The sequence below is a fragment of the Ostrinia nubilalis genome, chromosome 6 (assembly GCF_963855985.1).
Source record: "Ostrinia nubilalis chromosome 6, ilOstNubi1.1, whole genome shotgun sequence".
Lineage (NCBI taxonomy): Eukaryota > Metazoa > Arthropoda > Insecta > Lepidoptera > Crambidae > Ostrinia > Ostrinia nubilalis.
In genome coordinates this window covers 9,263,974-9,291,171 of record NC_087093.1, presented here as the reverse complement: position 1 = coordinate 9,291,171, position 27,198 = coordinate 9,263,974, and the positions used below count along the sequence as shown (strand labels likewise).

At 36.4% G+C, this 27,198-nt stretch overlaps 3 protein-coding genes across 3 annotated transcripts in view; all 3 read left to right on the top strand.

The window, feature by feature from the left end:
- The first annotated feature begins 91 nt into the window (after nucleotides 1-91).
- On the top strand, nucleotides 92-9,370 carry LOC135072570 (proton-coupled amino acid transporter-like protein pathetic). The gene is made up of 7 exons (XM_063966534.1): nucleotides 92-493; nucleotides 649-826; nucleotides 1,142-1,499; nucleotides 2,617-2,792; nucleotides 3,486-3,658; nucleotides 5,866-7,693; nucleotides 8,436-9,370. The coding sequence occupies exons 1-6, from the start codon at nucleotides 235-237 to the stop codon at nucleotides 6,102-6,104; spliced, it is 1,383 nt and encodes a 460-aa protein (XP_063822604.1). The 5' UTR covers nucleotides 92-234; the 3' UTR covers nucleotides 6,105-7,693; nucleotides 8,436-9,370.
- Nucleotides 9,371-10,146: 776 nt separating this feature from the next.
- Nucleotides 10,147-11,656, top strand: LOC135072571 (ELAV-like protein 2). The gene has a single exon (XM_063966535.1). The coding sequence runs from the start codon at nucleotides 10,186-10,188 to the stop codon at nucleotides 11,089-11,091; it is 906 nt and encodes a 301-aa protein (XP_063822605.1). The 5' UTR covers nucleotides 10,147-10,185; the 3' UTR covers nucleotides 11,092-11,656.
- An 800-nt stretch (nucleotides 11,657-12,456) lies between these two features.
- Nucleotides 12,457-27,198, top strand: part of LOC135072567 (uncharacterized) — a 16,877-nt gene continuing 2,135 nt past the window's right edge. Inside the window, exons 1-8 of the mRNA XM_063966529.1 lie at nucleotides 12,457-13,303; nucleotides 13,768-13,964; nucleotides 14,439-14,613; nucleotides 15,001-15,100; nucleotides 22,330-22,595; nucleotides 22,811-23,053; nucleotides 23,393-23,628; nucleotides 26,709-26,964. Coding sequence (XP_063822599.1) covers nucleotides 13,831-13,964; nucleotides 14,439-14,613; nucleotides 15,001-15,100; nucleotides 22,330-22,595; nucleotides 22,811-23,053; nucleotides 23,393-23,628; nucleotides 26,709-26,964 — 1,410 coding nt within the window. The 5' untranslated portion in view covers nucleotides 12,457-13,303; nucleotides 13,768-13,830. The remainder of the gene's footprint in view (nucleotides 13,304-13,767; nucleotides 13,965-14,438; nucleotides 14,614-15,000; nucleotides 15,101-22,329; nucleotides 22,596-22,810; nucleotides 23,054-23,392; nucleotides 23,629-26,708; nucleotides 26,965-27,198) is intronic.

The following is a 27,198-nucleotide window of genomic DNA, read 5'->3' as shown; positions in this document are numbered from 1 at the left end:
GCAAGCAATAGTGCATAAAAAGATAGCCAATAAGGCTTGCAGGTTTGTTCCTTCTAGCTAGTCTATGACTGTGTGTCAAGTTGACATTGACGTACAAAAAAACTTCAAATCGAAAAATCGATACGAATGTTAATCGCGCGGTGTGTAGGGTATTTTGTAATACAGAAAGTTAGACTGAATTAATCTCTAAACGCATGGATCTTCAATAACTGTGAAATTACTAAACCATTTAAAATGAATGACGAGAAGCAACCACTTCTAACAGGACCTAACACTCCTATTGATAATAGTGATATACAGAACGTCGAACTGATTACCGATCCAACTGTGCCTAAAGATGAAAAAAGTAAAAGTGAATATCATCCAGCATCTGAACGGATTTTGGAGCATCCGACATCAAATTTTGATACGATGATACACCTTCTAAAAGGGAATATTGGCACAGGTATACTGGCAATGCCAGATGCTTTTAAAAATGCTGGTCTATTATTTGGTAAGTGAATTGATGAACAGGTGGTTTGTGATCTTAGATTAGAAAAGTTAGCTATCTTTTCGGTTCACAATTAAATGAAAGAACCAAAGAAAGTTATTAAAAAGTATATAAAAGTAGAATCATTTAAAAACCATTTTTTTATATTTATATCCCAGGTGTGTTTGGTACTTTATTTATGGGTGCAATTTGCACGCACTGCATGCATATGCTTGTTCAGTGTGCCAATGAACTGTGCATAAGGAATCAGAGGCCAGCGCTAAGCTTTTCAGAAGTTGTGGAAGATGCATTCACATCTGGACCAGTTCCATTGAGGCCTTACGCAAAGAAAATGAAGTGAGTACACTATTTCGACATGTACAGCTAACTTTAAAATTACTTTTCAAACTGATATTTAAAAAAAATATTATTCATTTCAGTGTCGTAATATTGCTCTTGAAAAAGTTTTATTTTTTTGTTACTTAATCAAATTTCACATGGTGGAACAGGCTTTGTTAACAGCCTTTGTATTAAACGACATCCTCTGAAAAATAGATTAAGTATGTGTGATAAAGTTTATCTGCTATGAACTCTACAACAAGTTTTAGCCATTTATTAAAAATGTTGGCATGTTCTAGCATGATTGTTAACTCACACTATTTGTTGTTTCAGGAGAGTTATTAATGTATTTCTGGTGATAACACAACTGGGATTTTGCTGTGTATATTTTCTGTTTGTTGCAACTAACCTTCAGGATACTATGCATTTTTTCCATATAAATCTAAGTGTTCACACTTATTTAGCTTTATTATTCCCAGCGATATTAGCAGTGGCTATGGTGAAGAATTTAAAATATTTGACACCAGTTTCTTTAATTGCATCTATAATGACAGCTTGGGGATTAGTTGTAACATTCTATTATATTTTGCAAGATTTGCCACGCACTAATACTGTGAAAGCATTTGCAAGCTGGCATCAACTGCCTTTATATTTTGGGACGGCTATATATGCATTTGAAGGCATAGGCGTGGTAAGTTATAATACTTTTAAGATAAACATGTTTTTTAATCTATCATCTGAATATTTTAAGAGACAACACATTACACAAATCCATGTTCAATGTTATTTATATTGCTACCCCAGGCATAAGGTTAATAAATGACAAAATAATGCCTACATTTTTATTTGTACTGATAATTTGGTGATTACCAAAGTATCCATATCTGTTGCTGTCCAAAAAAATTATCAGTTCTCTGGTTTCACCTAAAAAAACAAATACCTGGGATGTACAAATATTTTGTCTGCCATGTGTGTGACCTATATTAGTATTATTTGAAATTGGTTGCATGATAAATAAATTACATTCTTGTTGAGACTACAAGATAACAAAAAGTCTGGTAATAATTGGTTGTGGGAACATTTCATATAAATTGGTTACACAATTAATATTTACTTAATTTATTTATTGTGTTGGTAGGAAAGTTACAATGACATTTAAGCAAATATTTATTTGTAATAAGCTGTCTTTGCATAAAGTATTGCTCATTATAAAGTGGCTATTAATCAGTCAAGACTGCAGTTATCTCATAGATAAAAGGTAGTTGTTAGTGGCTGGTTAATTAAAAGGGGTGTCATCGAAAGTCCTGTTATTATAGTAGCTAGGATTATATAGAAATATAAAATTGGTTAAATCAAGCCACTGAAAGTCAGTTGCATCCATTTCTAATGTTGCAGTATTAGCCCAACAATCAAGTGTTTAATGAGGTGTAAAATAAACAACAGTAATGGTTTTCTAATCTAAAAACGTCCTTTAACTCGCACCTATACGTGAAAAATTACGAGTCGTGCGGGGATGAGTTTATCGCGCGCTTTTCTTTAAAATTGCATAAAACTTGAAGCTAGTCAGTCAAAACAATTCAAGAGTAATTATTTAACCAAGATCTTTTTGAACAATGAAAGTAAAAATACTAGTTGCACCTGTACTTGTACCTTGCTACATTTTTTTTATAATATCAGCAGTCGCCCTTTCGTAACGTAGTAGCTTTCGCTTTATAATATTTACTACCAACCCTCTTTTACGCTATCTACAAATGTGTCTCTACCCTCAATCTTAAAATGAACAGATATAAAGATAACAAAAATTGCAGGTTCTTCCATTGGAAAATAATATGAAGACTCCTGAAGATTTTGGTGGCTGGTCGGGCGTTCTAAACACAGGAATGGTGATCGTAGCCGCGCTATATACCGCGATCGGTTTCTTTGGGTACCTCAAGTATGGTGAACATGTACTGGGCAGTATTACTTTGAATTTGCCAAATGACCTGTAAGTATACCATATTTCTTCCATTATTTTGTTCGTTTCAGCCAAATGATGTCCACTGCCGGACAAAGGCTTTTCGGCTCTGCATTATGCCCGCATCCAGGTACTTCCCGCGACCTTTGCCAGATTTCGGTCCACCTAGTGGAGGCATGCCCATCTTCCGGCTCGTCGAGCACTTTTTAGCCCCATTGGTCATCAGCTCTACAAGCTATGTGCCCCGCCCACAGAATCTGAAATGAGATCCACAGGATAACTAAATTGCTATAGCCCGCAAAACTCATAAACTCTTTTAATTCATTACACACATGCTAATAAAAATAACTGGGTCTTGGGAAAATTTTATTAAGTCTCACTTACGTCATCACCTAGTGGTGGTGACGTCATAGCTCGCGTATGGCATACTTTTCCGGACATTTGAACTAGGTACCTACTCATATATTGAGCTATTTAATATGTATATTAATACTCGTATCTTGCTATAAGACCGCCAAAAGAGTTTATTCTTTATTACAGAGTTTACGTGACAATAGTCATATCGTTTCTTGTTGACTTAACAACTAATAGGATTATTGCGGCGTTATTAATCATAGTATCGACTACGATTTAGTATAAATTGGGTTAAATATTCATAGCTAAAGGCAATTTCACAAAACAATTAGGACATTGTAATCCAGCGCCAATATTCAAAATTTCCAGATTGGCGCAAAGCGTTAGAGCAGTGATGGCAGCATCCATCTTCTTGTCGTATGGTCTGCAGTTCTACGTGCCAATGAACATCGTGTGGCCTTACGTTAAGTCCAAGCTGACTTCCGAGCAAGCGCTCAAACATGGCGAGGCGGTGACGCGATTCGCGCTCATATTCATCACATGTAAGTATTGATTATATTATGTTAACGATCTACATTTTCAAGGCCTCTATCGTAAGCGAATACATTGTTCTAATGATCGTGTTTGATTAGGTATGCCAGTGTTAGTACGGAATATTAAATGATATTCAATATTCATGCTCATAAATAAAACCAAATTATAAATAGGCCTACTTAGATACTGTCATGTACCCAAATTTTAGAAAAACCGGTCTGGTACATATCAGATGCGTGCGTAAGTCCGCGTGATCTGCCAAAATTAACGAATGCTTGTGTACGAATTACTCATCGCCTAAGTCGATGAACAAGTTTTAGATAAAAACGTTAACAAAATTCAAATCTCTGATTGTGTAACGTTCCATGCAGACCTCAAGTATTAAGAGTCCAAAACCACATCCCAATCAATTTGTGATAATTCGCATATTCCTTTACCTCGGAGTAACGTCTGTTTCCCATTTCAATTTATGTTAATTGTAATTATGTATCACGATATGATAAGTTACCTACTTCGAAATAAATATCGAGCATAGGTTATCAAACCGAATGCGGTGGGGATCTCGAATCATATTTGGGTGTACTGAAATGAGGGCATTGAGAGCATTGACCATTCCTATCCAGTGTGATTATTTGTTTGTTGTAAAAATAATAACTTTTATCTTTAGGATTACAATTCCCATAGACATAATAGATACAATTCACAAGTCGTGCTTGCCATTATACAGTGTGTCCGGGTATGTAGTGATCAAACTTTAAGGGCGTAATCTATGGACAATTTTATCGATGAAAATACTTCACTTTTGGGGCCTGACCCATTTCTCGAAAAATTACATCGATTTAAGTTTTTAATTTTTAGTTTACACCTCTTTTTTAAAAAAACAAGTGAAAGCGTGGGTAGCTTAACATTAATAGACAAATATTTTATATCATGCGATAGCCAATAAAATTATCTATTAGTAGAAGAAGAAAACAGACACAAGTTTCATACATTTTATGGGAGTAAGAATGGATTTAATTAGAAAAATACATTACTTTTTTCACTTCTTTTTCAGTTATTTTCCAACACAAGAAAAACCAGGTCGTTAAGGTATGTTTTATTTGCATTGTATTATTAGTATTTGAGCTATTCTACAAAACGAATGTAAATTTATTAGTCTACGTCTATTAGTTTCGACGTAATTATTGAACAAAGATACCCCTTCCCAGCGGTTTCCATAGCGCACGCGACATGCGAAAATGTACTGCCTGAAAGAATCACACAACCTATTCCGATTACTATGGAAACCGCTGGGAAGGGGTATCTTTGTTCAACAATTACGTCGAAACTAATAGACGTAGATTAATAAATTTACATTCGTTTTGTAGAATAGCTCAAATACTAATAATACAATGCAAATAAAACATACCTTAACGACCTGGTTTTTCTTGTGTTGGAAAATAACTGAAAAAGAAGTGAAAAAAGTAATGTATTTTTCTAATTAAATCCATTCTTACTCCCATAAAATGTATGAAACTTGTGTCTGTTTTCTTCTTCTACTAATAGATAATTTTATTGGCTATCGCATGATATAAAATATTTGTCTATTAATGTTAAGCTACCCACGCTTTCACTTGTTTTTTTAAAAAAGAGGTGTAAACTAAAAATTAAAAACTTAAATCGATGTAATTTTTCGAGAAATGGGTCAGGCCCCAAAAGTGAAGTATTTTCATCGATAAAATTGTCCATAGATTACGCCCTTAAAGTTTGATCACTACATGCCCGGACACACTGTATAAAAAAAGTTTAGGCGCAAAATTCGCGACTCGCAGTACGAAATATTTTATTATATTGTTTACAAACTCATTGATTGCTTTATATAATTTAGATAGGAATTATCGGTAAAAATGTTAAGAGTTGAACTTCCTGCAATTTTTTTTCATACAATAGGTCGATTGCGAATCGTCCGTTTTGCCCTCTGCCAAAAGACGCACTAAAGAGTTTCGTAAATAAATAACATTAGATTGCATTAATTTGGTCATAATATTGTGCTCGATTGATAACAATAACGTTTATTATGTTATTGCGGAATCTGCCTGTGCAAACAAAAGGAATAAATACTCCACGTCTATTATATTGAAATATTACAATAACCAGTAATCGCATGACGGATATTATTGCATTTATCTGTCGAGCCGCCACGAGGGTGAGGTCATCTAACTCATTATCTGTGCAGTTTCAGCCGCGGCGCTAATCCCCAACTTGAGCGGTATTATTTCGCTGGTGGGCGCTTTCAGCAGTTCGGCGCTAGCGCTCATTTTCCCGCCCTTCATCGAAATCGTAACTTTCTGGCCCGACCAGCTCGGGAAGCACGGGTGGAAAATGTGGAAAGACATTTTCATCATCATGTTCGGCTTCACCGGGTTCGTTTTCGGCACCTACGCCAGCCTCGGATCGATCCTCAAATACCCATAAGCATATTTTAACCAAAGTTTAACGTAATCCACATGTATTCGTGACAATAATTGTATGTAGAATTATTTCGAACGATTTTGCTTTTTTACGCAACTTTTAATAGCTTATAGGTATCGGTAATTTAGCATGACGAAGCTAAACTGTTTTTTGACTATACATAATTTTAGTTTTAGTTTTATTTTAACATTTGGAAAGGAAAGAGACATTCATGCATAATAATTTATTTAAATTATTCGTTGATTGATGAAATACGTGTCTAAGATGAGATTATTGCATATTGAGATTTATTTTTGTTGACGATTATAATCAATGTTTTACATTTCTCTTTTAATTATTTTGTACCTGTCTGGTATTTTTTGCTTTATGTGATATATTGATTAATGTAGATATTTGTTATGTATTATTGTTGAAGTTTGATATGCTTGCTTACAAAACATTGCATAAAATATTCTTAAGATTTTAATAGTGTACGTAACAATCGAATATAAAATGTATCTGAGATAATATTAACTTTATTTTTATAAAACGAAAATTCTAATATTACTACTGTTATTAATATATTGTATCACAATTTAATTTAAAATAAATCAAAACGATGTGAAAAACCACAATAAAGCAAAAACTTTGCACTTTTGCTAATATATCTAGCTAGACCATGTTGAACCTACAGATTTAAATGTAGTATGTAGGCCTATGTTTTGCTATTATCAAAAAATATCAAAATTTACTTACTTTTTATTGTTTTAATAAAGATCAATTTTAAATATAATTTTATATTTTCATGACACAGGGTCAAGCGCCTAGCATTTATGAGTACATAATGTATGTAAAGTGTTGCCAGTTATTCTTACGGTTACGTTTATTTGGATGAGTATTGAATCAATTTATTTAGACTAGTACAAGTACGGAATTATTGCTCTCTATGTGAAAGAAAATTTAAATCTAAAAAAATATTATTTATAAATTGTTTGTCATCATAGCAAAACATTAAAATTGCTAATATCAATTTTATTTCACCAAATTGGACATGAAAGTATTTCGAGAATGTTGTTTCCAAAAATGATTATTATAATTTTTATCAAATGATTTGCCACTTAAGATGATAATAAAGGTTTTTATTTGGGGATATTTTATGACTACCTACATTTCAATATGACATAAGTGAGTAAAAATAATTAGCCCTATGCGTAAATTCCTGTGAAATTACATTAGACTTCACAACTGCATTGATAAAATAATATATTATTATGTGCTATTCAATCGTACAAGTTGTTGTATTATATTGTTTAGTTGGTAAATGTTCCCAATTCCTTTATGCTCTGGCTGTGTCCATTTATTACCTGTAGTATGTAATCTTCTTTTTATTGATTGTGGCTTTATAAATGTGTATTTTACATTTTTATTGTAAATGTCATGTGTTTGTAATGTATTTTTATCGTGTATTGCATCTCTATTAAATTAATCAAGCATTGTATGGAATATAAATAGGAGCATTTCATGTCAAACTTAAAACATTTAAAGATTCCAAACATTTGGAAGAAAAATATTTATAATTCATTTTTTAATATAAAAGTTAATAACAAATTTCTGTAATATAGCCTGACCAGGAACATAAAAACCCTGGCATAGAGGCGCTTCAATTGCATTTGATAGTGCAACACTGAGTACAGTCGTACCTGTGTTAAATTAATAGGCTAACTTTATGTTTCAGGATTCAGGATTACGGGCTAATTTGATATTTTCATAAATTAACGAAAAAATATTATTATAGGTAACCTGGTTTAAATAAATTAAATGAAACCATCAATCGAACTAGTAGGATTTATTTTATTATTCATCAATAATCAAATTCAGAACTTGAATATTCAACTGCAATGTCTGCTCATGAACGCTTCAAACTCGGTACTTCTTTCCCAATTCCATAAAATTCAACTTTTAGAAAGTGACAAAAAACTTTAAAATAGGTAGTTGAAACAAACCACAGCTAATTTTCATAGTGGACTGTACTATACGATAAACATGTCAGTCAATTTGACAACCTTTATTGGAAACATTTTCAATGAAAATATTGTCCGAACCCTTGGTATTTCTCTTCGACAAATACTTTAACACATTGTGAACCACTTTTCTCACGACTATAAAAAGATTTTAGCAATTTCATTCACAAAATCAATTGCGCACATTTAAAATAAAGTTTGTTTACACTTTGACAACAATAGACTGACATGCAAGGTGACATGTCAATGAAGTTTTTAGTTACTGTTGCCATTAAAAGAAATTAGTACCATTAGTTTTCCGCAATATGGCGAGGGTTTTTATGTTCCTGGTCAGGCTATAATTATAGTAATCCATTATTTTTAATATTCATTGACATAATAAATGACATGAAACGTCCCATAAGATAAGAGATGAGATCAGTTTCCACTATAAATCGGCTGTACGAGCTAGTTACCCTTGCTACTTTGTCTAACTTTAATCTTTTGATAAAGATGTAAAAGTCTTCTCGACTTAACATGAACATTGAGGCTTTTTAAATATACTTTTTACATTATAATAATGATAATTTTACATTAAATACATTAAGAACTCGTAGTGAGTTTTAGGACCAAAACTAGGCTGGCTCTGAGCTTCTGTTAGTTTGTTTTCACAAAATACTTTCAATAAAGGCTACGCGTGTAGTATGTGTATCGCAATCTTGTAACCGCGATGTACCTATGATCCCGCAAAAATAAATATAGAGGCAAAATGTTATGTCGAGGAGACTTACGAAAAAGTATGGTACCTTTCCTTACCCATATAAAATAACTACCTACTTCTGACAAAAAAAGATAAAATTAGCTGTTAAAAAACATTTATCTGGGACCTTAAATTCGTACCTGAAATACGTGTAGTTTTTGTAGGTCTTTCGATTGTTTTTAGACCTGTTATAGGCAGGTACAGTCGGCGTAAAATAGTTCGTGACATCTAAAGTGGCCATAAAGTTGACAACACAACTTTTCCATTTATTGTAACAAAGATGTGTTGCGAATTTTTTGGCTACTTTGGGTGTAACGAACTATTTGACGCTGACTGTACACCTTTTGTCTTCTGTCGTAGTGGAAACCCCTCTAAGTCTCAAATTATGCATTTTCTATAGAACACCATGTAATCAAGTTCATTATACCGTATGTATACGTATTATCATGTACTATACTGCACTTGTACGTTATTTATAAATGGACATATACATTGTGTGTACTTATGAAAATATAAAGCATACATAGTTATTGGTGTGATTTTTTGTATGTTACAGTTTTCCCAACGCCCCTTCATTGCTCACTGACAAGACAATACTGAAACAATTGCCGTGACCCACATTAGATGTGCTAAATGTACATTATGTTTCGTTTTGCCAACTTTGTGCACGGCGCAGTTTTATCCTGTCAAAACCATTTGTATCTCATTTTGGCTGTTGTGCCACCTAGTTTTAGTAGATTTCCTGCAGGCGGCTGCTTTCAGATCAGTCCATGGTAGTATAGTGCCAAATATGAGTGACCATGACCATAATGATCAAGTGCATGAAAACCAATCCTACAAACCAACGAAGTGAACATATTTCTTTATCAACTTTATTTATGATACCTACCGCATAGTTCTATAGGAAATAACTTAGATGACTGTCTTTGTAATCGCTAAAACCATACAAATATACAATCAATATTTCTATCTTCATTCATCTAGTGAAAAACTGTGGGATGTGGCACGTGGCATAGTGACGGCATCGGTGATCGGCATAGTGGGTGGATCTCTAATCCATGTGGATGGTGGATACGATTCGACAAGTATGCCATTTTACACACGAGCGACTGTCTGTTTATTGGTAATCTGCAATGGTCTCATGAATCGTTAAATCGTACTAAAACTCATTAAAATAAAACTATTAAACAAATTCATCTTCGCCAAACCAAGGATAAGTTTTTTTTTATCAGATGAATGCTTACTGAAACTTTTTTTATGCCACGTGCTTAAATTTCCGAACGAAAAATAAAAAAAAGAATATGAGCTCTATGGAGAAATGTCATTCACCGACAACAATTAAAAAATGTCGGAATCGTGTCAAGACGGTAATTGTCAAGGAATTAACGATTATGGGCCCGACGAATCACCTACGAAACTTATCGTCAATTATATTCCTGAAGTTATGACCCAGGATATGATGTTTTCACTATTTTCGACAATGGGTAAATTGGAAAGTTGTAAACTTATAGCGAACCGAGGCTATGGGTTCGTGGAGTACACTTGTCCTGAGGATGCAATAAAAGCAAGGAAGGCGTTTAACGGCCTCCTGATGCAGAATAAGACGCTCAAAGTGTCGCATGCACTCCTCAACCCGGAACTGAAGCCGCCGTCGAAACCGGAAGCAGACTGGAACCTCTACGTGTGTAACCTGCCCAATGAACTGACCTTGCAGGATTTACATGGTCTATTTGCACAATTTGGTAAAATAGTTAATTCCCGTATAGCGGCAGGTATAGCATTCGTTTTATATGAACACCAATATGAAGCGGAGAGAGCCATTCAAAATATTAATGGTTCAACTCCGCCTGGATTTTTACACCCGTTAACTGTTAAGTATGCTAATAAGAGTAATCCAAATAAACATAAAAACCTTAACAATAATTTTACTAAGAATTCCTTGGTGAAGCCTTATCATTGGATTAATCATATGGGTGCTATGGGTGACCACAACTCTCCGAGTACATGGTCTATTTATATTTATAATATTGCTCCAGAGGTGGAAGAGTTGACTCTGTGGCAGTTGTTCGGTCCTTATGGTGCTATTGTGTCGGTTAAGATAATTAAAGACCATCAAACTAATAAGAGTAAAGGATTTGGATTTGTGACTATGCGAAATTATGACCAAGCCGCGATGGCGATACAAGCATTAAATGGCTATGTTCTTCATGGCCAACCTCTCTCTGTGAGTTTCAAAACACAAAAAAGATAATGCTGCGAAGAAAGACTTGAACAAACAATATCAATACAGTAATTAATAGACGAAAAGAAATCATTATCATTAATTGGCATTGACATACACTGCATCGAAATAGTCCTGAATTCTGATTATTATTATTATGTACACTAACTATTTGTGAAGTCGACATTTGTTGAAAATATTTTATTACTTTGAGCTATCGACATTGTTAAGTTTGTTTCTTATTATGAATAATAATTTATTCAGTTTGCTCGTTAAATGTTTCAAGTTTACTAGAAGTTTAAGATTTGTATTGAAAGTGATTGTTGTTTGGAAGTTCAACATCAGCTGTAAGCTATAAAGCTTTCATTATTTTTATCTATTATTTAAGTATAATAAACCATTTTAAACAAAGTGCTTTTACAAGATCTTACTAATTGATAAGCCACATTGAGATGTTTAATCAGCTACTAGTTTTAGTTGTACACTTTTTTATAACATGATGTCTATTTAGGTAGTGAAACGAAATCTAGATTATATCATATTTATACATTTAGTATAAAATTTGCTGAATTAAAGTTCATTTTCACAATTTTAAGTGGTGTTTTGATTCTATTTATTCATTTCTCTGAATTATATTTGTAATTTTTGTATAAACAATAAAATTTTGCTCCATTCATGAATACCTACACTTCAATAAAATTATTTTTGCCTAGACTCTGGCAGGTCTCTCTTCGACTGATTCATCACTGAACCATTGATGACTCATTCTAATTAGTACTACATAACTGCTGCACTACTGATTCAACAAAGTTAAAAGTGGTTTGAATTTTATTGAAATGGTATAGGTATTTTTTGTTTCTAACATTAAAATGGCTTGTATTCATTTTATAACTTTTAGTTAATTTTTAAAACCGTGTGGCAATTGTGGTGAACTATTGGCGATAGGTAACCTAAAAGCAGAAGCGAATCTTTGAAATGTTATTTTAGTTCACCTAACTAGATGGCGCTAGTAGTTCAACATTATAAATGTAAATACGTAAGATTTTCAGATTTACACAAATTAATTGGGAATTGCTTAAAACATTGTACCTCTAATTAGAAATAAGATATATCTAAACTCCCTATAATGAAAGAATTATGGATAGTCTAAAATTTATTTTGTTAGAAGTTTACCTAATCAATGGTTGGGTTTCATTGGCGGTCAGGCAGGCATAGATGCATCTACCACCACTGCTGCTACTCTTAAAAAAACCTTAATAGAAGGTTTATAAGAGTTGCAGCGATGATAACGAGAGGTCCGACAATCTAAGTTCGGTTTAAAATAAAAATAATTGGTAGTGCGTTGCGGTAGGTAAGTATACCTACTTACTGATTAATATAATATAATCGACCATGGATTATACTTATCATCACATTAGCTCTCTCTATCAAGATTGTCTAATAAAATTCGCAAAATCACTAGGCCTTTTTGGTCTCACGTGTTGCAAACACGTTTCTTTATCATGATAAAAACACGTGTATACTCCGCTCCTTACGCACTAATTTACTACAGTAATAAATTAATGCGGCACATAAGTATGCTGAAGTTACATTAATTAACATGACTTTCTTTTCATGTTTTTTGAATAGGTTTTGCAACAAAAATGTATCGTAGGTTTTAATACAAACAAAACAAAAAAGTCTCACTACCGATTGACATTTCTTATGGTCATGCATGGCCACGCTTTTAAAAATTATTTTAGTAATTACTGATAATGACAATTTAAGTGATATTGTATAAGTTCTAAAAAAGATCAATCATCATAGGCTCATTGCCTTTGGAAATTATGACCTCTATCCATCAAATTATCACAAAAAGTTTGTAGAGACCAATGAATGCGAAACCTAGTAGTTTCATCCAAATCCGTTAATGAATTCAACGATCAACAATTATGCAAAGATTATCACATCAATTACAAACGACTACTTACTTAATTAATTAATAGTACTGCAGAGGTTTTGTGCCAATATGTTCTTTGATGAAATACGGCGCGGCGCATGCTCCTTTCAAACGACGTGGATCGATAAGCAAGTGTTTGGACTTTAGTGGCTGCATGTCACGCAAGTAATTGTGATCCTATTTTTATTTGTATTAATTAAGTAGGATTTTAGTTTCATAGTGTGCTAGTTAGCCGGTGAAGTGGCCGTGGAAGGGGAGAATCAAGCTGTGGCGGGGGGCGTCGGCCTCGCCGTGAGTAGTAAGGTAAGAAGAAACCCCGATGATGGTACTAATTACTGAGAGGTCGCAATTAGACAGTAAGTAATTTGTTAAAATAATAAAAAGTTATTATATCATGAATTATGCTTTGTCCTAGTTTCGTACATTCGCACCCTTTTGCGCGGCCTTCTTTAACGTCTCCGGTGACCCCATCGAAGTTAACCAAATTAGATCCCTAAGTACTTACCTATACCTATACTTTAATAAATTAGTATTAATTAATAACAATAATTTATTTTACATATCTAATTAAAGGGAACTAAGTAAATAACCATCATGCATACTAACTTGGACTAAGTAATAGAGAATAATCGTCAGGTACTTAGATACTTAACCCACTCCCTCGTAGGTAAGTAACGCCTAGTATTACAGATGATACAGTAATACGATAGGCCCCTTGTCAATCGAGATTGTTTTCCGTGACTTTACACTGAATTTCGTTTGTCCAGGTATACCCCAGCCCGGGGGCGGCGCGCGGCGTCTGGGCGCTGCCGCAGCCGCCCCCGTGCACTATGGCGGCCGAGGAGGCTCTGCCCCCGTGCTCGCCCATGTCGCCCGACGCGCCCGCAGCGCCTCCAAGGACCATCACCAGCTTCAACCATCATTCCGATCTTCACCAACTCATATTTGAAGCTGTGCGCTCCGGGTAAGTTTACAAAGAATCGGTGAACATTGACTGTCGATTAGAACCGATAATGCTATAAAATACGACCCTACCTCTTACCTACTCGCTAAGGATTATCTTGAACGTGGAACGTAGTAGGTAAATTCATAAAAGCGGTTCTTATTTAAGCTCTTTTTTGTTCTTTTTAATGGCGTACCAACACAATATAATGTCGCGTCATGGCCTGCCAGTAACTCATACTTACAGAAAAAAATACATTTGTCACGTTTTTAAATTAGGTACCTACCATGTACCTACCTACCTATAGAAATCGTTGAGACATAAGTGTACCTACAGTAGGTACGTGTTACTACACACGTACTTTTTTAAACCATAGCCCTAAACCCACGTCTTATGCCCTAAACCGATTGTACGAATAAACGTAACTTAATTCCTTTATTCTATCGGATTATCGCCTATTTAAGTTTAAGTTAATAACCTAATAACTTTTTGCAGTGAAGTATCAGAGATCGAGCGTCTAGTGGAGAAGCTGGGGGTGGAAGTGCTGAGCGCCCGCGACCAGCACGGCTACACCCCCGCGCACTGGGCGGCGCTGGACGGCAGCGTTGCCGTCATGCGCTACCTCGTCGAGCGCGCCGCGCCCGTCGACCTGTCCTGCCTCGGCACTCAAGTAAATACAAAAACCAGGCTTAACTAATATTTTCTGTTTTTATGCATTGGCTGTGGAAGCACTTCCAAGTCCAACCGCCAATAAGGTACACCTGCTTTCAAATTAATAGCTTCCGGTACAGACCGGCGCCGTGGAATAGGTTTATTTGGACGGCCGATTTCACTCGTGAATTCACATCGAATCATTTAATTTCAAGGGCCTTCGTACTGGCATGCGTACTTAGACTGACACGCAAGTTAGAAACCACTTAAACTTTATTTTGTTTAACCAATTGACCACTTGACGGAACTGACACTCAACAGTGCTAACTGCAATAAATTACCTAGTCGGGTCTGCAATCAGTAATGTAGGTAGGTACATACAATTACCTTCTCATTTTCATTATAGGGTCCACGTCCCATCCACTGGGCTTGCCGCAAAGGCCACGCTTCTGTGGTCCAAGTTTTATTGCAATCAGGAGTAGCTGTTAACGCGGCAGACTTCAAAGGTATTAAATTTAACGAAACAACTATTTACAGCTATAAAATTAAATCACTCCACGGGATTTTACAACAAAACTCTTATAACGGTAAATAATAAATATTTACCCTCCCAACGTTTCAATCAACTCGGTTGCACGAGTCATGGTCGCGGGCGCGGGCAGACTGAAGAGATGCGGCGTCGTCTACTCAGGCGCGATGAATTTTCTTCACCCACCCGCATTTGCACAATATTTTCGTCAGTAGTACAGTCAGTCCGACAAACTACACTTAACAGTGTCCGAGTTTTTTTGAAACGGCCTAGAACGCGATTTGCACTATCACCGGATTCCACGCTGATGATAGGCTAAATCCATCTTCTCGATTGAAATTCTCTAATTTCAATGGCTTCACGCAGGGCCGCGCCAACCGCCGGCAGCGCCTGTGTGCGGAACCTATGAAGCGCCTCTTTTCTAATGAATCGTCATAAAAAAACGAATTTAAATTTTTAAAGAATATTTTACTTGTTAATTTTGATTAAAATAGATGTTCTCCAGTTTTAAGTATTAAGTAATTGACTATGAAATTTTTGCATGTCTTGTAGACGAAACATGTTGAACCTGATTGTTTTTATCTGACATCTGTATTGTACCATGTTCCTGTGCAAATAAATGAATTTGAATTTGAATTTACAGTACTTAGATAATATTATCATAAGTGTATTAAAACTGGAAACCACTTAGGAATTAGGTTACTAAATAGGTAAATCCCGTTCGTTCTGCTTGCCAATTACCTGCTACGAAAAAGTAAACTCAATTATAATAATTCAATGCGCACCTTACACTCCCATTCTATCAAATGATACAGGGTGTTTGGCGGAAGGTTAGACAAACTTCGTGGGTGTATAGGTAAGGTCATTTTAAGAATACAAGTTCGCCCATTTGACCCTTTTATAATAATTATAATTTTTGTATTATTATTCCATTTTCTTCCCTAAACTTTGAATTTTTGACGAATTTCAATATCTAATTAAAAAAAAGAAGAGAAGCTAGAGATGTTTTTAAGATCATTGGCAATCCATTATCACCATTAATATTTTTTTTAATCGAATTCTATGTTGAATTTTTTATCGTGGTTTGTACTTTTGTTAAACTTTGGTGGTTCGTAATTACCTATTCAATCATTATCTGGATCTGAAATTTATTTTATTTGACTAAAGACATATTCGATATTAATATCAAATAAAAAAGCGGTTGAAAACATGCGAGAAAAAGAATTGAAACAGGTTTTAGGTCATACAGTAGAATCTCGATTATCCGGACTTCGATTATCCGGATATCCGATTATCCGGACTCATCCTTCACGGTTTCTAAATACCGATTTAGGGTCTGGACCCATAAAAACGGAAGGCGCCGCCACCGTAATACGGTACGGACTTCGTCTTAATTCGTTGTAAAAGGAAATAGATCCATCCAATGGTCTAAAATTTAGATTTTTAAAGTCTAAATGATGTATTGAAAACCCTTTCTATTGTAAAAAGTTAATTATTGTTTGATTTTACTTTGAAATCGATTATCCGGATTTTCGATTATCCGGAACACCCCTGGTTTTAATTGATCCGGATAATCGGGATTCTACTGTATTTTGAAAAAAATAAATAAAAACAAAAACATCAATTTAAAAAAAGTAGCTCACTTAGGGTAAAATGCAAACCTTTTCCAACCAATAACACTGTGAAGTACCTGGGCTTGCACCTTGATAGAAGGCTAATCTGGGTAAATCATGTTAAAGCCAAGAGAACTGAAGCAAATATGCAACTCAGGAACCTGTCATGGCTGATAGGACGACAATCCCGACTCTCTATTAACAACAAACTGCTCGTCCACAAGTCTATTATCAAACCAATCTGGACCTACGGAATAGAACTCTGGGGATCTGCTAGCAACTCCAACCTGGAAATATTACAGAGATTCCAAAACATTGCATTGAGAACAGTCTCCAGCGCCCACTGGTCTGTGAGAAACGCAGAAATACATGAATACCTTGAGATGCCGACTGTTAAGGAGGAAGAGCAACTACAGCAAAAAGTACAGGCAGAAATTCGACAGACATAGCAACGCGCTGGCCAAGAACCTGCTAATGGACGAAGATACAAAGCGCCTCAAGAGATGGCACATCCTCGAGCTCAGCGAGAGAAAGTAGAGCTTTTACCAGTGATGGACTTTGCTATTCAATGGAATACCAGTCAAATAATCCGCTCCCAGAACACATCTAATTATGGCTATGGAAGGCCGATCGTAGATAATAAGAGAAAGAAAAAAAACTTAGGGTAAAATGGGCGAACTTGTAAATTCTTAAAAATCAAAAAAAATCAAAATCAAAATCAAAAATATTTATTCAGTTTAGACCACAAGTGGCACTTATGAACGTCAATAGAAAATAATAAAAAAAGAAAAGGTAGCCCTTATGGGGCACTTTACATGTCTCCTTATCTTTTGGGCCCTACCAGCGCTTCGAGACAAACATATGGCAAGTGCTGAGAAGAAACGCCGGAACAAACTCAGTCACCACTTATTGCCAGGAATTATCTATTAGGTAAGAATAGTCAAATTTAAGTACATCAAATATGTGCAGACTGAACTGACCACACATCCTTGTCATCAATATAGTCTCGAACCTTGTAGTACCCTTTGGACATAAGGGTATTTTTTATATGTATCTTAAATTTGTTTATTGGCAATTCGACAAGGTTGTGTGGTATTTTGTTAAATATGGTAATACATTTCCCCAAGAATGAATTACCTATCTTATGCAACCTAAATGATGGAACAGCAAGTTTATTCTTATGTCTCGTGTTAAATGAGTGGACGTCACTTTTCTTAGTAAATAAATGTATATGTTTACGGACATACATAATGTTATCAAATATGTATTGCGAAGCCACAGTCAATATATTGATTTCTTTAAAAACTTCTCTAAGCGAGTCACGTGGTTTAAGACCGTATATTGCCCGAACAGCTCTTTTCTGTAAAATGAAAATTGATTCTATGTCTGCTGCTGAGCCCCACAGTAAAAGACCATAAGACATAATACTATGAAAATAACTAAAATATACAAGCCTTGCTGTTTCAACATCAGTCAAGTTTCTGATCTTTCTCACCGCAAAGGCAGCTGAACTAAGTCTTCCCGCCAAGGCAGCAATATGGGGGCCCCATTGTAATTTACAGTCTAGGGTAATACCTAGAAAGACAGTAGAGTTTATCAGTTCAATGCGTTCATTATTTACTGTAATATTAGTATTAACTTGTTTGACATTAGGCATAGTGAATTTTAAACATTTAGTTTTTTTTGCGTTTAATAGCAAATTATTAGTTGTAAACCAGTCTAATACTTTGGAAAGAGCATTATTCACGTCGTCAAATATTTCCTGACGCCTGTCAGTTTTAAAAATTAAAGAAGTGTCATCAGCAAATAATACTATCTCACAAAGGTCCTTTGAATAAAAAGGTAGATCATTTATATAAATCAGAAAGAGCAATGGTCCCAGTATTGAGCCTTGGGGCACTCCCATTTTTAGGGGGGCGCCCGAAGAGTTAGTTCCGTGAATATTTACTTTTTGTAATCTGTCTGAGAGGTAAGAGTGTAATAGGCTTAAGGCCTTGCCTGATACGCCATAATGTTCTAGCTTAAATAACAGAGTTTGATGATCAACACAGTCAAACGCCTTCGATAAGTCACAAAATACACCAATAGCATCTTTTTTCTCCTGCCAAGCATCGAAAATGTGTTTGATAAGAGCAACCCCTGCATCGGTCGTACTTTTCCCTTTTGTGAACCCATATTGTTTTTCATGAAACAGTTTATTTAAGAAAAATTGACCTTCTTACCTATAGGTACACCCACGAAGTTTGTCTAACCTTTCACCAAACACCCTGTATACTGTGATTTTGGCTTGGCTATCTCGTTCGTTAAAATCCCCGTGGCGGGGAATCCCCGTGACCCCATCTCGCTTGTGTCGCACGCATCGCATCGGGTTGCGTTCATAAACTCACTCATAGTCATAAAAAATTTTTATGACAAACTCGGCGCCTCTACGGTTCAAAATAACTAGTACTTTATCTGAGGTTCAAAAGAACTGAAGCCGTTTTAACGTTTAGTAATGTAAACTAAAACCCTAAGCGTAAAATGAAACCATAAACGTGAATCATAATAAACATATAAATATTGAGAGACTTGTTTAATAAGCGTAATATTTGTTTTGTTTTGTACAAGGCCTATGTTGCGCATACTGTACCTACTTACTCGATACTCCATTTAAAAAAAAAATTAGGTGGCAGTAGCGGCGCGGCGCCCCTATTGTCTTGGCGCCTGTGTGCGCCGCACACATCGCACACAGGGGCGGCGCGGCCCTGGCTTCACGTATCAACCTAACATGGTAATGCCTATCGGTTGAGAGGATTTTTGGGTCATCAGTCTGCCCGCGACCCAGCGTCGGACTGGCCATACAGTCGGGGTGGCATTTGCCAGCCGGGCCCCAGCCTGCGCGGGCCCCCCACGGCCTGGGTTGCGGGGCATGCGGCAACCGTAGCACAGGGGGCCCGCGCAGCGTGGCCCCTGTGCTACGGTTGCCCGCGTGCATGTCTCGGAAACTATGCGTCGTACAAAAAAATTGTACAGTCATAATTTGTAGAAAATTGCTTTGCCTACAAATATGTAAATATAAATACACTTCTGGACACATCTACCTTAGAGTTTAGGTTTGGATGGCCCCTACCGAAATATGATTGCTAGATTGAACAAATTAATAGTCCAGTCAATAAAGCATTATAGATGGAAAACCGTGGAACACAATTTTTGACTTCGGGACTTTATTTAGACTAGTTAGGAGGTGAACATAGCAAAAGTCCCCGCCCTTAGCCCTTGAGCCGGCGGGGAGAGGGGGGTTTAAAGGTACCACTTTTCGGTTTTTCGCTTAATCCTCGGAAACTATGTGTCCTAGTGACATGACTACTATGAACCAAAAAAAGCTTATTCAATCTGCTAACAGGTGAGATGGTAAATTTTTTCTATATCTTGTATAGTTTTCGCGACATCTGCTCTAGAAGGTCTGTATATTGGAAATTTTGTTTTTGCCTTACATGTTCCCATCAGGAGAAAATCGACTAAATCAATATTGAGCAAACATTCTAGACATGCGGGAGCATGTTAAGCCTAGTTTCAGGGAGGGGACTGCACCGTGCGAATATTTAGACGAACCACTTGGAGGCACTTTTGACTCCTCATCACTCAAAAACTACTGTGCATTAACACCTCAAATTTGGCGGATTACTAATGTTTGGCCAAAAAACGTTTCCCAAACTATCACATCGCAAACAACGTTTCGCAAATTTTCATTTGGCAAATTCTCATTTGGCAAAACCACTTATTGCAAACTTTTAATTCGCAAATGTCGTTTTTGGCATATTATTGTTTAGCAAATTATTGTTTGGCAAAGTATGTTTTGCCAAATGTTTCATTTGGCAAAAATATTTCACGATAAACTATTTACAAAATAATTTGATTGGTGCATAAAATGGAATTATTTTGTTTAGTGTGTAGTTAATATAAAATTTGTTCTAAATTATTTTTCATGTTCCACAGCTCTCATACGATTAGGCATAGAGTTTATCAACCGCTCTATGTTTTGAGGGATCATCTCCCATTCCTCTTCTATGGCAGTTTTCAACTCCTGCATCGTCTGGGCAACTGGCTGACGAGCCCTAACACGTCTTTTTAGCTCGTCCCACATGTGCTCAATGGGGTTCATGTCTGGGCTTCTGGCTGGCCAGTCCATAACTGTGATGTTCACATCCCGAAGATATTCCCTGACGATGCCGGCCGCATGGGCTCTTGCATTATCATGCATAAAAAGGAAAATTGGGCCCACATAGTCCGCGTATGGTATCACGAGAGGTTCTAAGCACTCACGAATGTACCTTTCAGCATTTAATGTTGGCAGCCGTGGTCCTGTAACAACCTCAAGTTGAGTTTTGCCGCTCGCGGATATACCGCCCCAGACAGTCCATAAGCCACCTCCATAAGCAACCCTCTCTTCAAAGCAGCATTGTGCGAAACGCTCTCCCTTACGTCGGTAGACCTTCTTCCTTCCATCATTGCCATGTAACACAATTTTAGACTCATCAGAAAAGAGTACACGGCTCCAATCTTGCTGTGTCCAATTTAAATGACTGCGTGCGAAATGAAGGCGCGCTGTTCGGTGGGCTCGCGTTAGTTTGGGCCCATTAGCTGGCTTGTGTGGTACCATATCGCGTTCTTTTAACCTTCTCCGAACAGTTCGAGCGCTCACAGATACTCCGTGGAAGTCGCGAAGTTGTTTTTTTATCTCAATGGAGGTAAGGTGACGATTTCTCAATCTGGTCGTCACGATGAATCGATCCTGCCTTTCAGTTGTGACCCGAGATCGTGGCCTTTCTTATTTATCATCCTTACCGATTTCCCGCCTTTTGTATTTATCTGTGCACTAATATTACTATTTATGTATGTTTATCTAGACAATTTTATGCAGCTTACTATTTTATTTATTTTACCAATGGTCCGTGACCCTCACTCGGCATGGGGCAGTATTTTTTTTTAGTATCGTCTGTTATTTAACATTATTACTGTTTTTACAGGATATACCTCTTAGTTATAAAGTTATTACGTTTTCTTTACAAAAAGTAATTGGAAGAAAAAAAAACTAAAAAAAATTTTTAAAAAATCTCAAAAAAATTTTGACCTCTTTTTTGTCGATAAAAATAGATCTAGTTTCACCTAATTTCATATGTGCACTTTATCGTGACTCACACTGTATTAAATATACAGAATCGGATCTAATCAAGGATGACGAAAACAGCAGCTTTTACGATCGAGTCATTACTTAGCTGAAAGTTCTCTTCTTTAAAAAAAAATGTTGATTGGCTAGCTTTTTATTATTATTTGTTATTAGTAAATACCTACTTATTATTTTACTTTATTTTAGTATTGTCTCGGGCCTCGGGATTGCGATCAGCCACCTGGGCCCTTCCGGCCCAGTCCGACCCTGCCGCGACCATGACTCGTGCAACGGAGTAGAAATGTTGGGAGGTTAAATATCTTATTTAACGTTATATTTTATAGTAAAAAAAGCAACATAATAGTTTAAAATATTATATTTACAGTTAAGTAGGTATGCTTCATTCAACATAGTCCAGTAAATATTATAATGAAGGTATACTTTCAGGTTTAACACCGTTAATGACAGCCTGTATGTATGGGAAAACGGCGACAGCAGCCTACTTGCTAGGCATGGGTGCCGCCACCAGGCTCTCAGACATCAATGGAGACACCGCACTGCACTGGGCAGCGTACAAAGGCCACGCAGATTTGGTCCGTTTGCTGATTTACTCAGGGGTTCCTTTGCACTGCACGGACAACTTCGGATCCACGCCGCTGCACCTGGCGTGCTTGTCAGGCAATCTGACCTGCGTCAGGCTGCTATGCGAAAAGGTAATATTGGGGCTCGATCTTAGGCGGAGTTGCACCACCTTACTAACCGTAACTATGACCATAACCGGTGTTTTTTGTATGAAGTTTGACAGCCTTTTGACGTTTTGTTATACTTAAGTAGTTAAAGCGTAAGTTAAAGTAAGATGGTGCAACCTAACCTTAGAAGTTGAGACAAGTAGGACTGTCGAAAATTCTGACTGTTCATCTGTTTTTAGGTGAAGGCAGAACTGGAGCCTCGGGACAAGAACGGCAAGACGCCTCTCATGCTGGCCCAGAGCCACCGTCACGCCGAAGTGGTGAAGCTTCTCCAGAAAGAGATGAAGCGCAAGTCCCACTGGATGCCGCCGCTGTCGGAGCTGTGGGCGCTGCTGTTCGGAGGCGCCGGAGACTCCAAGGGACCGCTGCTGTTCTTCTTGGTCTCTGTACTCTTGTGGGCCTACCCGATGTATGTTATTCGCGTAAGTACTCTGATCTCTTGAGTCTCATATTTTTATTTTTCCTACTATAAAAGTTATTTTAAGATTATTGTGATTTGGTGTTCATTAATTGCATGTAAGAATGTTTGAGGAGCTAGGCTACTCTAATTTTAAAATCAGGAGTACCTACATTCTCTACCTTTATAAAAAACGCAAACAAACTACTTAACTCGCTAAAAAAGTAAAATAATTTTTTTAAACTTAAAATCGGGATTGGATTGCGGTGAGAATTGAACCCACACTTTCGCTTGCCGAGCGACTGCTCTCACCGCTTAAAGCTAAAGTGACCTAACTACTTACTTACTGCTTATAATTTTCCAGTGCATACCACTAACCTGGAACACTTTACGCCTATCGCACTACTGCTTTCTCTACTGGAACGCGATCATGTGGCTGAGCTGGGTGATCGCCAACAGGCGCGACCCGGGCTACATCCCGCAGAACTCCGAGACCTACTACCGCGCCATCCGCCAGATACCGTACTACGACAAGTGGAAGAAGCGGAACGTGATCCTCTCGCGGCTGTGCCACACTTGCCGGTGCTTGAGGCCGTTGAGGTAAAAAAAAAACTTGCAAGGAGTGACAACGGGGGCGTTTGGCCGAAAATAGCGCTAGTAAGAAAAATGGCGTCCTTTTAGCAGCTACATATACATTTTTAGCAGTGTTAGCACTACCGAAGGTAAAATGTATAGGAAACGTCACTTTTGAATATAGCAAACGTGTCCCTGCCGAAAACATGCTAAAGTTTTCAGCAATTGCCATAGCGATCACCATTTTGCTAAAAATTTCTAACAAGCGCTATTTTTGGCCAAACGCAGTCAATAATAGCCCAACTGCAACGGTGCCGGTGTTGGATTAGCCGACTCGGGATCCGAGAAACGCTGGTTCGAACCCCGCCGCCCCTGGGGGAGTTGGAATTTACGTCAAACGCATTCGATATCGACTGCGTTAAAAAATATACAGTGTGAGTCACGTTAAAGTGTACATATGAAAATAGATGAAACTAGACCTATTTTTATCGACAAAAAAGAGGTAAAAATTTTTTTGTTTTTTTTTTAATTTTTTATAGAATTTTTTTTCTTCCAATTACTTATTGTAAAGAAAACGTAATAACTTTTAAACTAAGAGGTATATCCTGATAAAATAAAAACAGTAATAATGCTAAATAACAGGCAATACTAAAAAAATACATAAAATACACAAAAAAGGCCAACAAATAATAAAAAATGATATGTACTTTTTGAAAAAAATCTGCTTTTAAATTCGTGTTTTTTTGGTTATTTGATAAATTTCTCCAAAAAATGCCCCTATAACAGGTAGTTTTTATTACTTTGTATTATTATCTATCGTATTATCTTTGTAAAACCAAAAATCGCATGTCTCTATCCTTATCACAACATTTGCTATGATTTGGTGTTAGATGCGCCCTTTCAACTATCGGGGGCTAAATTTATTAGCATGAGTGGGCTCACTGCAAACGTAACGTAACGATCATTGTAAACGTTGTGATAAGGATAGAGACATGTGATTTTTGGTTTTACGAAGGTAATACGATAGAGAATAATACAAAGTAATAAAAACTAGAGATGAAACGGATATCCGGTAACTATCCGGTAGGCCGGATATCCGGCCTAAATTTACTATCCGGCCGGATACCGGATAGTAACTCACTATCCGGCCGGATACCGGATATTAAAAAACTAGGACAATTTCCTATTAATAAAATGAAATACATTATTCTTTGAGGTAAATATCAATAAAATGGCTTATAATAATGACGGCTTTTATTTAAAGTTCAAAAAGTTGCAAAAAAGCCATTATTAAGGCAATTCAAAAAACTAATTTATTTTTCTGGGCTATTTACTCTAATGACGAATATGTACATAAATAGTAAATATCTGTTAATGTCAAAATATCGCCAAATAAAAAAGGGCGACCTTTTTTTCACTGATGGTCTGATGACAATATGATGCATGCAGTTCAGTCAGATTACGCAGCAAGTAAAGTAGTTTAATTTTCGCTATTCAATCACACACTCACGATAGCAACCGAAATCGCCCGAATTGATCTGCCCCCTAGACAAGTGGCAAAATCTGACATTCTATTCGGATATGGATTCGATTTTAGAAAAGTGTGACTAGTTTAGTCTACTAATAGACTCACTGATCGCGTTCGAAGCACCTGTGCGGTGCTAAACTCGTGACGACATGCAACGAGACAATGGGCCAACTATCCGGCCGCCGGATATCCGGCTATCCGGCCTAGCAGCTGGCCGGATATCCGGTATCCGGTATCCGGCCAAACAACTATCCGTTTCATCTCTAATAAAAACCACCGGTTATAGGGGCATTTTTTGGAGAAATTTATCAAATAACCAAAAAAACACGAATTTAAAAGCAGATTTTTTTCAAAAAGTACATATCATTTTTTATTATTTGTTGGCCTTTTTTGTGTATTTTATGTATTTTTTTAGTATCGCCTGTTATTTAGCATTATTACTGTTTTTATTTTATAAGGATATACCGCTTAGTTCAAAAGTTATTACGTTTTCTTTACAATAAGTAATTGGAAGAAAAAAAATCTATAAAAAATTTAAAAAAAATCTCAAAAATTTTTTGACCTCTTTTTTGACGATAAAAATAGGTCTAGTTTCATCTATTTTCATATGTACACTTTAACGTGACTCACACTGTATGAAGATTTTAGTTTTTGAAAGTTTTTTTCCCTAGGAGCGCTGTACAATCCGTCATACATTTAATGACACTTTTTTACGAAGTCGATTGTAGTGAGCCCACTCATGCTAATAAATTTAGCCCCCGATAGTTGAAAGGGCGCATCTAACACCAAATCAAAACGAAGATAAAAAAGTTTTAAATAGGTACCTAATTTAAATGGGTACCTAATTCTTAGCTGTCCTTGAGTTTAACTCATTTCCAAAAAAAAGTGGCGGTTCACTATTTTATTTACCCAAACTTATCTACAAATATAACTAACAAGCGAAGTCAAATAAAAGCTTGTAAAAAACAAAGACCAATTACGGGAAGTTCCCGTACGTAAAACCTACCTAAGTATTCACATGCAAATAACATAACTTGTGCTTTTAAGAAAAGTCAATATTTCTTATCTAAGAAGTTTAAGGACGTTTATTTAGTTAAAATACTTAGCTAGAACTCTTCCTGGTATTTGGTGTGTAATACATAATACTTACCTGCACATAAATCCACTTAAGATTAACATCTTTAAGGTACTTAATATCTAAGATGGTTTTAGTTAAAATTCTCTTATTTCCGCTTTTTCTTGTTCAACTTTTGAACAACCAAAGGTTTTAACTACTTTACTTTACTTTTTACTGTATTTATACAGACAAAATTTCAGAGTTATCTTGTTTGTTGTAGATCAGTACCCCGAGCACGAATAAATACTTTATCAAGTACTATAAGTAACATAATTGTAGACAATCGTATTTCTTATTTTTCATGAAAATTCGACAGCGCCGCAAATTGTTTTTATACGATTACGATAGTTACTCGTGCTATTGATCTACAACAGTCACTGGTAAATTATTACACCTATAGATTTTATCACCAGGAAAAACGGCACGGTTATTGCGCACCCATAATATTTTGATTGTTCTCAGAGCGAAACATTGCCGCATCTGCAAGCGTTGCGTGGCATACTTCGACCACCACTGCCCTTTCATATACAATTGCGTGGGAGTGCGGAATCGAATGTGGTTCTTTCTGTTCGTGATGAGTGTGGCCATCAACTGCACTCTCTCAATATACTTCGCCTGCTACTGTCTCCTACTGGAAGGCTTCGGCCTTCTCTACGTCCTAGGCCTACTGGAAGCGATCACCTTCTGCGCACTTGGCTGGATACTCACCTGCACATCTGTAAGTCCTTGTTTAGACCACTTCCCTATTTAGCTGCTGGATATTTGCCAATCTGATTAACTATTTTTAACTACAATGTAAGCACAAAAAGAGTACGGTTATAAAATGCCAAATTTATCAATTTACAAGCTGTTACCAAGTTCTCAATGTTTATTGAACTTGTACACGTGTACATTACAGCTGGCTGGGGTGTTGCGTTATTTGGACAGTTGGTGTACGAGCATAAAGTAAAGA